This window comes from Meleagris gallopavo, chromosome 5 (assembly GCF_000146605.3).
Source record: "Meleagris gallopavo isolate NT-WF06-2002-E0010 breed Aviagen turkey brand Nicholas breeding stock chromosome 5, Turkey_5.1, whole genome shotgun sequence".
In the NCBI taxonomy this organism is placed as follows: domain Eukaryota; kingdom Metazoa; phylum Chordata; class Aves; order Galliformes; family Phasianidae; genus Meleagris; species Meleagris gallopavo.
In genome coordinates this window covers 47819924-47836296 of record NC_015015.2, presented here as the reverse complement: position 1 = coordinate 47836296, position 16373 = coordinate 47819924, and the positions used below count along the sequence as shown (strand labels likewise).

General features: G+C 36.3%; 1 protein-coding gene across 4 annotated transcripts in view; it reads right to left on the bottom strand.

Moving 5' to 3' along the window:
• WDR25 (WD repeat domain 25) overlaps positions 1 to 16373 on the bottom strand; it is a 61406-nt gene that overhangs the window by 39508 nt on the left and 5525 nt on the right. Inside the window, exon 1 of one of the 4 annotated variants that reach the window (XM_031553675.1) lies at positions 6205 to 6351. The exons of 2 other annotated variants lie outside the window; for them this stretch is intronic. In XM_031553675.1, coding sequence (XP_031409535.1) covers positions 6205 to 6336 — 132 coding nt within the window. In that variant the 5' untranslated portion in view covers positions 6337 to 6351. Of the gene's footprint in view, positions 1 to 4910; positions 5028 to 6204; positions 6352 to 16373 lie in introns of those variants that run through there. One more of the 4 variants, XM_031553676.1, reaches the window with a different exon arrangement.

Genomic DNA, 16373 nt, shown 5'->3' with positions numbered 1-16373 from the left:
CCCCACCCCCGACACACACCGCTCCATTCAGTTTTCCTCACCCAATGCAGGCATCACCATAACTACAGCCTGGCCCACCAGCACACATTGCAGGCCCTGGTGAGTGCCAGGAGCCTTTACGTGTCTGAAAGGAGTCTCACCACCCCCTCCAGCCTCCCTCATGCCACAGACTTGACTGTCACATTTCTCTCAAGCATTCTGAGGTCACTGCACTTTTTCCTGCTTTTCACATTCATGTGTATCCACACTGAAGAGAAGGGCACAGTTTTGTCTTGTTCCTCCTGTTGGCAAAGCCCAGACCAGCTTTATGATCTTTCAGGTTAACTTAGACTTGACTAATCCACAGAAACTTTAGCACAAAAGCACATCATCAGCTGTGTCACTGTACTTTTTAAAATTGTTCTCTTTTCAAGTGAAGTGATTACAGGAGCTCCCTTCCTCCAAGCCACTTGCAAGACATCAACACAAATCAGTAGGTTTTATTGTTTTGGGTGGTTTTTTTTCTTTTTTCTTTTTTTAGGAAATTCAAGTATCTACATATTAGCATCTTTACACAAAACAGAACTGATTAGCTTTAGTTATTTTTCCTTCACATATCCACGCAATCCATTAGGCAGAAAAGGGCCCAGTACTCATATTTGCCATCTTCTATGATGAGGCACGTGGTTAATATTCCTCCTTGCGATGCATTTTCATTACTATAAGATCATTTAAACTGCCTTATAATGCTTCTATACAAGATTTAATCTCTCTCCTCCAAAAACCTGAGGAGTAACATGTTAAATCATCAACTCAACAGAAAACTATTGACAACGATCTCATGAAGGCCTTTATCCCAAAGGGCATCAGTAGATCATTAGCAGGTCTAATGTACATCTAGTCAGCAGAGCTGGCTTTGCACGTTCACATACATTACTAAAGCAACACAGTCAACCAGTGTAGCTACATCCACAACCACCTCATCGCAGATTCCAGAGTGCTCCAACCTTGGCACTGCAATAGCAAACACTTAAGAAACACAACCTTACATCAAAGACAATTTGGTTTTTGCTGCATATGAAAAGCTTGGAGAATGTTACTTCACTATGAGATGTACTCCATAATATTTACTTTACAAGTACAGTAAGATTACTGAATGAATATTAAAAAAAAAATAGTGAATGCAAACATTTTAGGTTTGGCTTGAAAATTCAATCAGTATTACACGCTTCTGCTTATTCACAAAATTGATGGAGATTAGTGATCAGTTAAAGGAATCATTAAAGGAATAAAGACACCGAGGCTCTGGAGCATGTCTAAAGAAGGGCAACGAAACTGTGAAGGGTCTGGAGCACAGGTCTTATGGTGAGTGACTGAAAGAACTGGGATTGCTCAGTCTGGAGAAGAGGAAGCTCAGGGGAAAACCTTATCAGTCTCTACAACTACCTGAAAGGAGGCTGTGGTCATGTGGGAGTCAGCCTCTGCTCCCAAGCAACAGCAATAAAATGAGAGGGAATGGCCTCAAATTGCACCTGGGGAGGTTCAGGTTGGATATTAGAAAAAACACTTCTTCTCAAAAAGATTTATTTCAGACAGGGGAAAACTTTAAAAGGAAATCTCTTTACTTTTCAATTAAATTTCTACAAGAAAGACAGAAAAGAAAGATGCAAGAGAGAAGCCAAGAACTGGAACATAGGGAGGATTTTCTAGGATCTAAGAGGGTTTTTTTTGGCTGTAGATTAAGCTGCCTTGGACTGTATAATGTTCTTTGCCAAGAAAAGCCGTTCTTACAGAGAATGACATATTGAGCACTATGACTGAAAAAACCTTCTGGTATTATCATAAACCACATTTCTTTAGTTGGAGATGTCAACATACCTTTGTAACACTTTATAATGGATTGCTACGCTGTCAGTCTATTTTACTATTGCTTCCCTCTTCTCACTCTGCTAGGAGATGACTACTTGCTTAAAAAAAGAATCACACTCTATAGTTCATGCATTAAACACATTGTCCGGATGTAGCAGAGGAAAGGGAATGGGATAACCAGCTCTCCATGCAGCATTATTAGACGTAAGAAGAACAGAGGGGCTAAGCAACAGTAATACTAAGAATGAAAACTTTCTTATACTGCTAAATTTTCAGAAGTAAAGCACATTTTTCACAGTGGGTAAGACATTCTAGAAACATAAGTACTATCTTGAGTAATTATTGTTAATTAACTAGCAATGAGGCCCTATTTCCAAACGTGACATTTAAAGCACATAATGTGATTGTGAATATTCACAAAGATAATTAAGTTCATCTGCTTCAAGTCTTTGATTTCAGCACATCTGAAAACACCTCTTAAACTATCATTAGACCTGTAATCAAGTATTTTGTTGCTCAGGAAAATTGGATACCTTTGCTTACCTGCTAATATAGGGATACACATTCAAACACAAATACACGGCTTTGTTAAAAAACTCCCCCTCAGGCAAAAGCTGAGAAAAACACTAATTTTGATTGTTTTCTCTGAAGAGACAGTTAAAGCTAAGTTTCTCACACCATCAGATGAAAATGAAAGTTACTGAACTCCCCTAATTGTACACAGACATAAGATTGATGAGTGCAATAACTGTTTGAAAATACTCCTCATGAAGCAAGGCATACAATAACACACATACTAAGAATACTATCCACATTAGTTCTATACTTTCTTCCACCTTGTTTACAGCTGAGTCAGGGTTATTAGGAAAAGATAAATTACACCAGATTACAGGGATGAAATACGATGTATAACACAAGGATCAGAGAGTGCACTGACAATATGCTGCTAGGGAAAAGTCATAACAATTACTGTCTTTAAAGACAGAAGGAGGCTTTGAGCATCAGTATTGATCTTGGCCTTGACCAACATTCTTGGAATGAATAACAACTGAAAATAGGAGAAAACTGACCCTCAAGAACAGAGTGTCAAGCAAGGAGACCTTGCTATTTTATCTTTTATTCTTCTACAAGTAAAGAAAGCTTCATTCCAACTGGGAAGGAGGTAAATGAGTAACATGCTCAAAGATGCAGAAATATTTTGGCAGAATTCTCAAGTGTGATAGATTAAGTTTCCTCTGTTGCTCTCAAACTATTTGACACAGAGGATTTTAACCAGTCAAAGTAACAGTGTGAATAATAGCATGTTTTAAGAATGTCCTACTGATCTGCACCTCTCAATCTATTTTGACTAGCAACCTTGTTCTATAACTGCAAAGTGTCCCTTAACAATTCTTAAAATAATAATAATTAACAGTAATTAAATGTTCTGAAAATGATTAATGCCAAGAAACTCCTGACTGTTTAAAAAAATGCTTACTGCTGCTACCTACCTGCATAAATACACATTTAGTGCTCTGCTTCAAAGGTGCATCAGAAGCATTGGCAACAAACCACTTGGAGAGCAAGAAAGAGAACATGGTATTCATGCTTCAGGTCATTATCCTGCTTTCAACAGCAGCCAGCTGGATTTTTGCCTTTTCTCACTACGGAAGGGACAATACTCACTCAGAACAATGATTATCCCTCAAATTCCCAACTTTGTATTGGAGAAGGGATACCACCCCTCTCTGATATCTGTTTCTTTAAGCTGTAAATGGTCAAAGACAAAAAAAATGATTGTAAAGCCTCTGGACATGAATAGCTGTTAGAATTATGACGGTGTTGCCTTATAAGTTCTGATAAAAGTGATCATCAGCCAAAGTATCAAACCACAACTTTAGTTCTTCAGAAAGAGCTCAAATCATGTATTTGGGGAAAAAAAAAAAAGAAAGAAAAAAAAAAAAAGAACAACCTACCCAGACATCCAAAACAGAAATACAGTGGAGTAAGACTGAGAATATAGAAGGGCAAGAAAAATCCATACTATGTACAAACACAGTGAAATACTGATGAAATTTGGGAAGTCTCATGTGAGCCACTTCTGTTCCCATATAAAGTGCTCAACAGAATAAAACAGGCAGCAGGAGTCTATGTCACACTAACAAATAAATGGCAAGCCTAAAGCAAGTCATGTGTTAACTGAAAGCCAACTGCTATGCTACATGTCCTGCAAGCTACTGCAATTTTAGCCCCCATCAAAGAAGCTGGGTATTCTCCAAAGGGCATTGCTTTTTAGAATGGTATAGTTAGGCATTGTACAGTGTGAAAAGAAAGACATATTTTAGCAGAAGGATAAGCCAAATACAGGAAAACAGCCCATAGCTGTACATCACAAATACTAAATTTCTGAGAAAGAAAAAAATAAATCACTTCAGAGAAATTACCTACTTTATACACAGTATTAGGTATATTTGGGGTGACATGATTAAAGCAGAGCAATTTGCTGCACATAATTTAAGTAATTCAAGGGAAAATAATATATAATGACAAGAAGCTATTAAAAATAATTTCAAAACACAACATTTTCTATTGTTCTACTAATACAGAGGGAGAATAACATGGCATGAATTTGGCAGTTTGTCATCAACTTCACAGTGTAATTGCAACACATTAAGAGTGACATTAATACATTCAAAATACCTAAAAGCAAGTCATAGAGTAGTGGTCACTAGCAGTTAATATTTGTGCCCAAAAACACTTAAGCAATCAATAACTCGCCATCAGGCGAAGGAGAAAGTCAGGAGAAGAGTAGATGTATTACAACTTCCTAGGAGATGATTAGCTAAATTATTATAGCCATTTATTAAATAATCTGATTTTCTCTTCACTTCTATATATCATGTTCATTAGCATTGATCACTTCCAAGTCTCATACACTTATGCTCTATTAAAAGAGAAGATTTGTCCTAAATATTAAAACACCTCAATTTCATTCTCACAGCGCTTCAAGAGGCAAGTTGTTGTAAGCCTCCTTGATCCCTACAGGGTAATTAAGGACTGGATAGATACATTCAAAGACTTACCTGCACCCTGTAGATTTTGAACATCCATCGCTAGAGGAAGAAATGATGTTCTACTCAGATAATAAGCATGGTTTTAGCAGCTACACTGGCACTTTTTGAAGGACTGCATATCTATATGCTGTTGACCTATGAGCTATTTCTGAAAATAGGGAGAAAACTGATATTGACCAATTTTTTATGGGGTGTTGTTTGGTTTTTGTTTTTACATTAAGCTACAGTTAAACATTAACTACCAACTTCAAAACACATCTATTTAGACTGTACTCATACATTGACATACTGTTTTTAAATACAACATTGTGAATCACTGAAGGCCATCCATATGCTTTAGAGCTTTTTATGTACATATATACATCAACATAATCAAATAACAACGAACACGCTCAAGAAAACAAAAAAGCACAAACACAGCAAACTAAAAGAAGCAGTTTTAGCTGTCTCATTCTTGCACGTTATTCACTGGAAAAGCATAACACAGCAAGGACAACAGCTCTAGACAACCTCTGCCAAATCTAAACATCAGATCACTGGCAGCTCTTCTACTGCACAGCGCTGCCAGATGCACTGTAAGCATGCACACTATTAGCAGTTTTCCTACAATAGCATAGAGTAACACATTGCTACAAAAGTTGTACAAATAATGGTAGAATTGTACTTGAGCGCAAATCTCTATCTGCAAGAAATAACTTAATTCCAATTTACTAACAAATTCTGTATCATCCGCAGTCTTAACTGCTTGGCCCTCCTCTTTTAAGAGTTACAGTATCCTTATTTCTCACGCTGATTTGAAGTAACGTCCAAATACAAGGGACAGTATACAGTTAATGATTGAAAACAACCACCTGAGAGTCTGGACTCTAATGAGTCTTCCATTCATAGATCACTTGGCTTAGCAAGTAACATTTTTTGTTTAACTGCTCATTTTCTCAGTAACATAAACTAAATTATTATTTCCGAGGCCATTGAGAATGTTAGTAACTGGGAGAAAAAAAGAAAAAACATGAAAAACGCTACTCTACAGAAAATACAGACAATTCTTAGCCCACTGAAGTCAGGGATAAAATGCAGTCTTAAACATACTCACAATAAAGCATTTAATTTCAAAAATAAGTTCTTAATTCTGTAAAGCAGCTATGCATTTCACTGGCATTGAGGACTCTCGTAGCTAGTAATATTACAATACTAGCAGATTAAGACTTAATTTCCTAAATTATTTAAATGTTTTGCACTGTAAAGTATATTGTTGTCTTTAACAGATCTGCCAAGCTTTAATAAAGAAAACCAGCTATCTCACCTTCTCAGTATATGAGAACTCCCATTTCAACAAAGTAGAGAGAGAGCACGTGGTCTTTTTCCACCAGAGCAGCACTGCAATACTTGCAGAAGTAAGTGAGATTTGAATATGCGACACCTGGTGAAGGTGCATTTCTCAGCTGTAACTTCAAAGAGAAAGCCAGCTGCTATGAATAACAAGTCCTGCTTACAGACAGATTTACTAAATGCAAATGGAAAGAGTTAAATGAGATGCATGCAGAACTGATTCCTTTTGTAAGTAATTACTTAAAAGACTCACAGCTGATGAAGCTGGTACCGCAAGCACAGAGTTGGGTTAGGAAGTAGGCAGAAGCTCCAGAAAGAAAAAGGGGGAAACACGTGTCAGTGAAAGATGAGGAATGTTACCAAGAACAGACAAGAAGACATCAAGGTTTGAATAGGAAGACTGGCAGTCATGGAAAGAAAGTGAACAAAAAAGAAGGCAGGGAAATAAGTCACTGGAAATGTAGAAAATCGTAATGCACACCGCCTAGTGGCACTGATGCCTCTCTAAAGTAATTCATAACCTGCACTGATATTAGCCACTTATTTCACCATGCAGATATGAAAACATTGTTAAAAAAATGTACACTTCTTAAATTCAGACGCTGACAAAAAGCTATTAGAAATACCTACAAGAAAGGAAATTTCAAATGGCACTTTCAAAGGCCCTTTTTTAATTACTTGCATATAAAGATAATTAAGTTGTAGGACTATAACATCCTTATAGCTTCACCTGTTTGTAGTTACAAATTATTTTTTTCCCTGAGCAGCCCTTGCACAATTATAGATACAGCATATTTAGATACTGCAATAATCAGTCACCAACACCAATGACTGCAAGTCTGCAACACCTCATTTTTCCAGCACCAAACTAAAGTTTTCTATTGATGAAGAGATCTTGCTCACGTGGCTAAAGTTACATTCTTGTCACTAATTAAAATGTTCTGATTAAGAAAAATTAATGAAGAGAGGAAACAATTATCTGGAAGAAGGTACCAAGCCTAAATAGGATGAATTAGAGAAATCTTACTTTATACAGCAAGGTGCTGTATACCTCTGGTATGCATTTAACATACAATTATATGCAGTATATACTATTTGTCATTCCCTCTCACCTGGTATCTTTAAGCCACTAGCCAATTTAAACATTTAAGAATGGTAGAAGTTTCTATGGGGAGCTCCAAAAGTGTGTCACTGAATTCCTAATTGCAGAAATAATGGCACCCATTGACAGTCATTGATGCTGGCTAAAAGTTCATGGAGACCAAACAGTGATGTGAGCATAGCGAGGAGTTGAGAGGTGCATTCCAGTAGTGGTGACAGCGGTCGCAGATTTTTCTGAGCATGGCTGTAGCTCATCACTGGCAAAAATGCATAGTTAATATAGCTAATAGTGGTGACTATGCTGAAAAACAGCATTTTGTAGCTAAGAATTTGGTCTATCAAAGTGTTGTTGTACTTTTCTGTTGTTGTTTCCATGGAAATAAATAGGAGGCATTACTTTCAGAGCAACCGACATTCAATTCCATTTAAGATAAGTCATAGAAATCTGCAGTTAGGTTTAAATTTAAAAAATAAAAATGAAATAAAAATGCATATCCCAGCATGCATATACTAGAAGACAAATCAAAGACTCCCAGAATACCCACAAAATGCACTTTTCCTTAAAGATGTAGGATTACTATGACTGGAATGGAAAATGGTATGTCACAAGTTCCATACCAGTGAAGCAAGTTCTTCAGAGAATAAAGTTTTTATTATATTTTTTTTCTCTTTGATTTAAAGGGAATCTATAACTAACATATTATTTATGGCAAAAATATATAACAATGTCATTAAAGTTCCATCAGGCTTCATCTAAAGATTAAAAGTCAACAACCTTTGGTACGTTTACCAATATTATGATCTAAAAATGCAAATGCTAAAAATAAAGTCTGCTTTTAAAAAAAGCAAGGACACAAACATACTGAAAGTAAGAGAAACTTCAGGCAAATTGTTTCTACTTCTGGTGCTGGATGAATCCAACACAAGTAATCTCTTTGTAGAACCTGAAAAAGCAGAGCAAAGCTTCTCAAAGATTTGTTTCCTTGACAACATTGACAGACCACGAGAGGTAAAGATACATATCACAAGATGTTGTGTACTTTTGTACAAATTTTTTTAAAGTGTATATATATAGCAGTATGGAAAATGCAGCTATAAAGATAGACTTCTAGAAAAAAAGCAAGTTTACACTGGTGTTACTTATATTTTTAAACAGCAAACACATTTGGAATTTCTCAACTGGTGACAAAACTGATGCTCCCACAATGTATTAAAGTAACGTGAGAACATAGAACTATTCTCTCTGTTCTTTCCAAGCTCCAAAAGTCACAGCAATTTTTATTTATTTATTTATTTATTTATTTTTTAAAGCCAGGAATGAAGCATCTAGATGGGGATAACACCACCATATGTTTCTCCCACCTCAGGCAATGTTCTGTTCCATATAGAAGCTGTCCACAGAGATCCTGCACGTAATTGGAGGATTTAATTTGTGACATTATCAGTTAAGCTTCATTAGGACACTGCTCCATTGACATCTCTGGCACTGACTTTTCCCTCTGCTAAAGGGTTTGCTGTGCTGGAGGAACGACAAGTTTGCTTATTAGTCTGCTAAAGGCCACATAAGAGACAGTTTTTGAATATTTGGAAGAACTCTTAGTAGAAAGTAAGTACCAAACTCAGCAATTCACAACAATCAGATTTCTAAGAAAAAGTCAGAGAAGCACTTTATATACTTGATTTTTTTTTTTTTTGTAACTAATAATAAAAGTGACAAAAATTCATTCCATATAACATAAAGAAATAGAATCCTTCCACATAATCATTCAAATATCCAACACTCCATTCATTCCATTTATTTGGATCTCTGTAGAAAAAAGGGCTGCAAAAAAAGTCACAAGGACCACACCTCCTGTGCTTCTTAATGTGGTCACGTTGCACCTATGGCAAGCAAATTTCACAGAGAACTTGGAGGGACTCTACTCTCTCTCAAGATTTAATCAAGCCAAACAGAGGGAAAAACACTGCAGGAGCCCTGAAGGATGGAAGAGTTAAAGACAGTCCACAGCCAGCCTGAAGATACAGCCAGTCTCCATCAGTTCCACTGTTTTCAGAACTTCTTTTTCCTGAACTTTTCTCTAAGTAATTCCCACTTATTTTGGAAACACATGCATATTAGCCATACCATGACATATCTCTCTTCTCCTGCTCCACTTCTCCACAGACAGCATCTTCAAAAAAATCTCAGTGAGGGATCACTTTCAGCACTGGATACTGCTCTAGTTCTCCTTACTGAGACCACACTTGGAAATGTTTCCAGAATTATGAAGTAAAACTGATGCCCTTACAGAATAGGAAATCTAACCCAGAAGCTGAGATTCACTGATTTTTTGCCTTTTTTTTTTTTTCTTAATACTATTTCTCACACAAGCATTAGGATGAATTTCCATCCAACTGAGCACTGCATTTAATTTTCTTTAACTGAGAAGGAAAGAATACAATGGCCTATCAAGCAGTGGAGAGAACAGGATGCTGCTATTTATACTCAAAGAAACATACTCCTTTGAAAAATCCTTTAAGGCACGAGAGTGTGTCAACTACTGAGAACATAATAAAAAATACAAAAATATAAGTCATCTCCAGCTGTGGATTCTGAGAAAGTGAACAAAGGCATTACAAGGATTTCTGTTTCCTTGACAACAACATTGCTGGAAGCAAGAAAATAATTAAAAAATAAATCTCCGTGTAACAACAATCCTTAAACTCATCTAGGTATTAACACACCAACATGTAGAACAAACCCTAACCAAATTTTTGTGATGAAGAGGCCAAAATCCACCGCCTTCATGAATTGTTTTTAGCCAACTTGTGTTAATGGCTTTTGCAGAACAGCTGTGTAAGAGCTGGCTATCACCTCCTGACCTGTATTATCATCTTGACAGAAATAGTCAGGAGCTTTTGTTGATGGTCAAAGGCACTCCTTCCTGCACAATGTTCCTTTCGCTATGAAATAGGTATTATGGGCAACAATAAAATGAAATAATTTTGTTATAAAGAGATACAATATACAGAGAAGCACTTTCAGCACTCAGCATTATTCTACATCTACACATAAATCAAACAAGCATGTGTCCATCCTAATACTCATAGAGCCCAAATTCCTTAAAAAAAAAAAAAAACACATTTATAAATAGATGAGGGAACGAGGCACCATTAAGAAAAAACAGCTTCAATATTTCTGAATAGCCTATTTAGTAGGTTCATCAACAATAGCATTTTCAACAAAAGAATGATAATGCTATTTTCCACGAGCTCCATTAAACAGCACAGTGACCAAAATAAAGCTCCTTGCCACTTTCAAAATAATGGGAAGAACTTCTTGCTATTAGCAAGAAGTGCCCTAACATTACAAGTGTCCTAACATTTAATAAGTCACTTTGAAAGTTTTTCATTTAAAATAGAATACACAGGCTCCCCAAATACTCATCTTCTGCATCAGCAACAGTTAAAGGAACATTGTCAGAGATTTTAAAATAGAATCTAAGAAACAAAATGTTGGGGGTAATAGCAGTGCCATATCTCATACTGCTCATTAAATACTTCAAGTCTAGCTCAGTGGAGACAGCTACCTGTGAGCTTAAAGGAAGCAAGCTGGCAGCCTGAATTCAGTCCCGTACAAACAGACACACAAGTAATGGAACAATGTTGTAGAATGCTATCTATAATGGCTCTTCCAAATGAATTGCTAGCAGAATGCTTGAAAACAAGTGTTAGAATTTGTTACACTGACACAGAGGAGCAGTAATGTCTAGGAAGTCTGTATTGCTACCATCAATGTTACGGATGAAAAGAAGCTATTGTTTTCCCTTGCTTTCAGTCCAATGCAGCAGAACTAAGAATAACAAATTCCTTGGACATCCTACTATGTCACCTTTCTCTTGCAGAACACACAACAAATGAATAAAAGGTTTTGAAAATCTAGGAAGGAAAAAAAAAAAAAAGCATTTCTTGTACTGTTTGACACACTTCGGGAAGCAAAACCCATAGACTAGATTTGTCCAGAAGTAATATAACACCCTGGAGCTAATGCCTGGAGACAAAATAGTCTCATAAGACCAGAGAAGTATCCCGCAGAGATGTATTGAGTCAGTTACAAAGATGAACTGCTTTGGAGCTCAAAATCCCCTGACTTTCAAACAAACATAGGCCAGAGGAGGACATAACAGCACCATAAATCTTTGTCATGCTCATTTTCTCTTGGCATCTACTTATGCAATCCACTAGGGACTGACCATTGAGCTAGACAGATCCTCAATCTCAATCAGAAGTATCTAACATCTCTGAAAATGCTAGCACTGTTAAACCAATCTTAAAAACTCACTTTCCTTCCATAGGTTCAGCTGTCATTCAGCTAAGCTGGAGTACAACTAGGCAAGTGGAAAACAAAAAGCGTAACAAAAACTTCCAATGTGTTACAAGTCATCCCATTAATCTTCTACCAGAATAGATTTCATATGCTAGAGAGTCAAAGTTTTTCTTTCCTTGATCCTGCTCCTTTATGCAACGTGAAAGTACTGAAAATGAGGAAATATTTGGACAGAGTACCTGCTGCGATGCCAGCATTTCAAATAGAAAATAAGACACACAACTAAAAGTTCATACAAACATAATTGTATAAAGATGATATCTTTTAAAATATTAAAAAAAAGCCAACCACAACATTATTATTTTTATGAACAATTATTAAAAAACAAACTCCAGCACCAGTAACTACTGAAAACATTTACATCTCTGGGGCTCTATTGCAATTATTTGATTTTCCAAATAAAAGACATAACAAGATTAACACAGTAAATTGGTAAACATGACTATCATGATACAACTTTTTATCTACTCTGCTACTTAAGACAAATATTCAATGATAACATAGGATCCAGAATTCCTTATTTGGGCTTCTAAAGCAGAAACAAGGTCTGGTTTCCAGAATGTATTATAACACTATAAAAATTAGGTACCTCCAATAGCTGTGTTCAGTCTCAAAATCTATACAAAACTTATTAGCCAATATTAAAATCATAATCACTATTTGTGTCTAAATGCACAAAACCAAAAGTGGCAGGAGCATTCTAAAATTCAGTTATAGCAGCTACTGAAACAGAAGGTTTAGAGGAAAAAGTGTTATCCCATGAAAACAGGTTGGAATCAGTTTAAACTAAGATTGAGATAAGCTCGTAGGTACTTAAACTAGAAATGGAAGCCACTGAAAATACAGTTAAAATGCATTAGTGAAGAGCACTGCCACACTAAGAGCTCCAAACAGCACTTTCCCAAATTTGAATCAGGCTTTCTGCTTCTTTTGCTTGCTACAAGCACCTAGCTGGCAATCGCTTCCTCAATATAAAGGAAGCTCAAAATTCAGAGAAAACTGAGGGCAAAAGATCATTGCCAAAGTCTAAATTCAAGGGTTTTTGTTTGTTTGTTTGTTTTATTTTTAAACTCCTCCTTCTTCAATCCATTCTGCTGCAAAGTCTTTCAAGTTGGAAGAACTACTTTGGGTTATTAATCTACAATACACAAATCTTCCCATAAAGTTCTATCTCACTTTCACAGAATCACAGAATCACAGAATCACAGAATTGAACTTTCAAGTTCCCATGAAGCTTTCTGACATGGGTTGCAACACAGCCATAAACTTTAATGTTTTTCAACACACAAAATGGAGGAAATATTAATTTAATACTAGTATATGATTCGTTAAAAGAATAATTTAGTTACCATCCCTTCTAAGATGCTGCAGAGCCCCATCTGCTGGTAGAAGTGTTTCACAGGAGTATTACACTCCAGAGCTGATACTTGATTTTTTCCAACAGCATCAGTTGATAACTGTTTTGTTTCTTTTTAAACACATCCATAGGCAAACACATACATACACAAAAATCCTTAATTAAAAATACTTTCAATGAAAGAATATAGAAGCCTTTGAAAATGTGTATTCCATCCTAAATACTAAAGAATTTACACAAACGGCTTCAGATTATCTTTCCCAACACTAGCTTATTTTCTTCAGTCAACAGAGACTGACGACATCAACTCAATTTTCACAAACATTGTAGTATGACTTAAAGTGATTCATAAAGAAGATGGCAAAGTGCACACTAGTTAAAGTGGGATAACAAAATAAGGTGACTTATCTTCCCCAGTTTCAGATATCATAGAATGGCCTGGGTTGAAAAGGACCACAATGCTCACCTAGTTTCAACCCCCCTGCTGTGTTCAGGGTCGCCAACCAGCAGACCAGGCTGCCCAGAGCCACATCCAGCCTGGCCTTGAATGCCTCCAGGGATGGGGCATCCACAGCCTCCTTGGGCAACGTCAGTGCATCACCACCCTCTGTGTGAAAAACTTCCTCCTAATATCTAACCTAAACCTTCCCTGTCTCAGTTTAAAACCATTCCTCCTTGTCCTGTCACTATCCACCCTCATAAACAGCCATTCCCCCTCCTGTTTATATGCTCCCTTCAAGTACTGGAAGGCCACAATGAGGTCTCCAAGGAGTCTTCTCTTCTCCAAGCTAAACAAGCCCAGTTCCCTCAACCTTTACTCACAGGAGAGGTGCTCCAGTCCTCTGATCATCTTAGTGGCCATAGTTCTCCATGGGGAAAAAAGAAAAAAAAAAAATCCTTTCCCAAAATGGGAAATTCTTAGTTTGTGATAAAACATTTAAGAGGGGAATGTTTAAAACAGAAGAACAAAAAAGATGCAAATGGCTGCAGATCTTCTGATTTAATCATAACTAAACCCTGAATAGCAGTTTGATCTGCAAGATAGAACTCTAAGCTCTGAGAAATCTCCACTGATACTGGAGTGATATCTTCAAACAATACATATCTTGCTGCATAGATTGAAGGACTGAATCAAAGAAATTTACATAAAAATATTCATTTGCAATTATTCGTGATTAATTGAATGTGCATAGTTTTGTGCTCTGGATTATACAGGGATTTTAGGCTTCTAACTGTGTTTTGAGTCTTATCCAAATCAGATGCTCCGAGTAAATACAGCAAATAACCTGAATGTCTGTTACCATGAATATCCCCATTAAAAAGAAAGAAGAACCAGCTTCTGCTGCCTGGATTTAAGCTATAAATTCTAAGCAGGTGTTTCTGAAGAAAACAGCAAAGGAAAAGCTGAAGGAAGTTATAGGATTGGGAAAGAAAAAAAAAAAATAATAAAAGGTACATCTACATCTGCTTTCAATTGTTTGTTTTATGCTTATACCAGTAAATAGACAACTTCAGGCAGTGGTGGAGAGCCAAAAAATTCCCAGAAGAGAAATTATTGCTGTTGTAGTCATTAGAGATTTGTGGGCCCATGACCCGAGAAAGTTAGAGAAATTAGCCTCATAACATCAAGACAATGCTTAATCTAACTGTGCCCTCTATTGGCTTGAAAGGTAAAGACACTACAGCTCATACCATCAGTCTTCAATTTCATTAAGGAAAAAAAAGAAAACAAAACAAAACAATAAAAAACAATAAAAATCATTTCCAGGCATTCCTCTGCAGACTACCTTTCAAAATACTAAAATGTATTTTAATAGGCTTCATAACAGCTACACTGTCACTTAAGTAACGTTCCACATTCCTGTAGTCTGAAGTGTTGCCAATATTAACACACTCCACGTACACTGATTTCCCATGGTTCAGGGCACATACAGCAAATCTGTTCCTTTGACAACCAGCTCTACTGCTAAATACTGCTTCCAACCAAGGTTGGTAGCACCAACTCTTCTACTTACTTAGAAAAAAAGGCTATTATTCATATTTTTAAACAATTTTACATAGAAATGACAACTTTTTTTTTATTATTCTTTTACCAAGTTTAGTACATCCACAATTACATTCACTCAACACTGTAATGAGGCTTTGGGGCAGTAAGCAAACATTAAATAAGTGGTAGGACAGTTTAAGACAAAGTCAAATTTAGACATACTTAAGACAAAGGCAGATACAATTTTGTACAATGCAAACATACATTGCTGCTTACCAAAAAAAAAACAAAAAAACAGCACTTTTTCTATACTTTTTAGTATTTTCCTTTTCAGGCTATTCGTCAGATAGCAAACAAGATTTAAATTATTCAGTACTTTAAGCAAGATTTGTTAGAAGAAAAATTGCCTTTATTTTTCCTATTTTGCCTCTATGAAAAAGATGTACAAATATGCTCGAAGTATTTGAACTTTGATAGTTTAATAGGTTATGGTGGCAAAAAGTGAAATTAAGAAATTAGAATGAAGCAATTGAGAGGTGGAAGTTTTATTCGTGCTAAAGGACCTGTTTTTTTTTTCTTTTTTGTGAAAACCAATGCTTTAGTAGACACTGAGGAGAAAAAAAAAACTAGAGCTGTGTCTGAGACTGAAGAACACCACTGCTTCAAAGACATGAGATCAGCACCTACTTCACATGCCCCATGGCAAAGTCAGGGGAAGGAAAAAGAAAACAAACAATCCTATAAACATATATATATATATATATATATATATATATATATATATATATATATGTATGTACATAAAAGTCAAGCTAAATGACACTAAATTATCTACCACAAATAAAACAGTGAAAAAGCAAAGAAAACTCAATTTTAGTGAGAGCTTTGGGAAGAGGAGTGGAAGAAAACACACTCTAACATGAAATCAGAATTCAAATTAAATTTTAGAGTTATTTCCTCTCATTTTAGAAATATGCTGATACAAAAGCTGTTCTTCACCCTCTTTACTAAGATTTATTTAAAGCCCCTGAATTTGAGAAAAAAGTTTTAGGGAGTAGTATAGAGATGTGAGAGGCAAGGGTCAGGTTGGGTGTTAGGAAAAGGTTCTTCACCAGAGAGTGGTGAGCACAGAACAGGCTCTGCTGGGGCCACAGCTGTGCCCCGAGTTGCCAGAGTTCAAGAAGTATTTGGGCAATGCCCTCAGACATTGGGCTTGGATTCTGGGTGGTCCTTTGTGGAACCAGAAGTAGGACTCCTTACAGGTCTATTCCAACTCAGGATATTCTATGATTATGAAAGGAAAAGTAAGACTTACTGTATTGACTAAGTGAA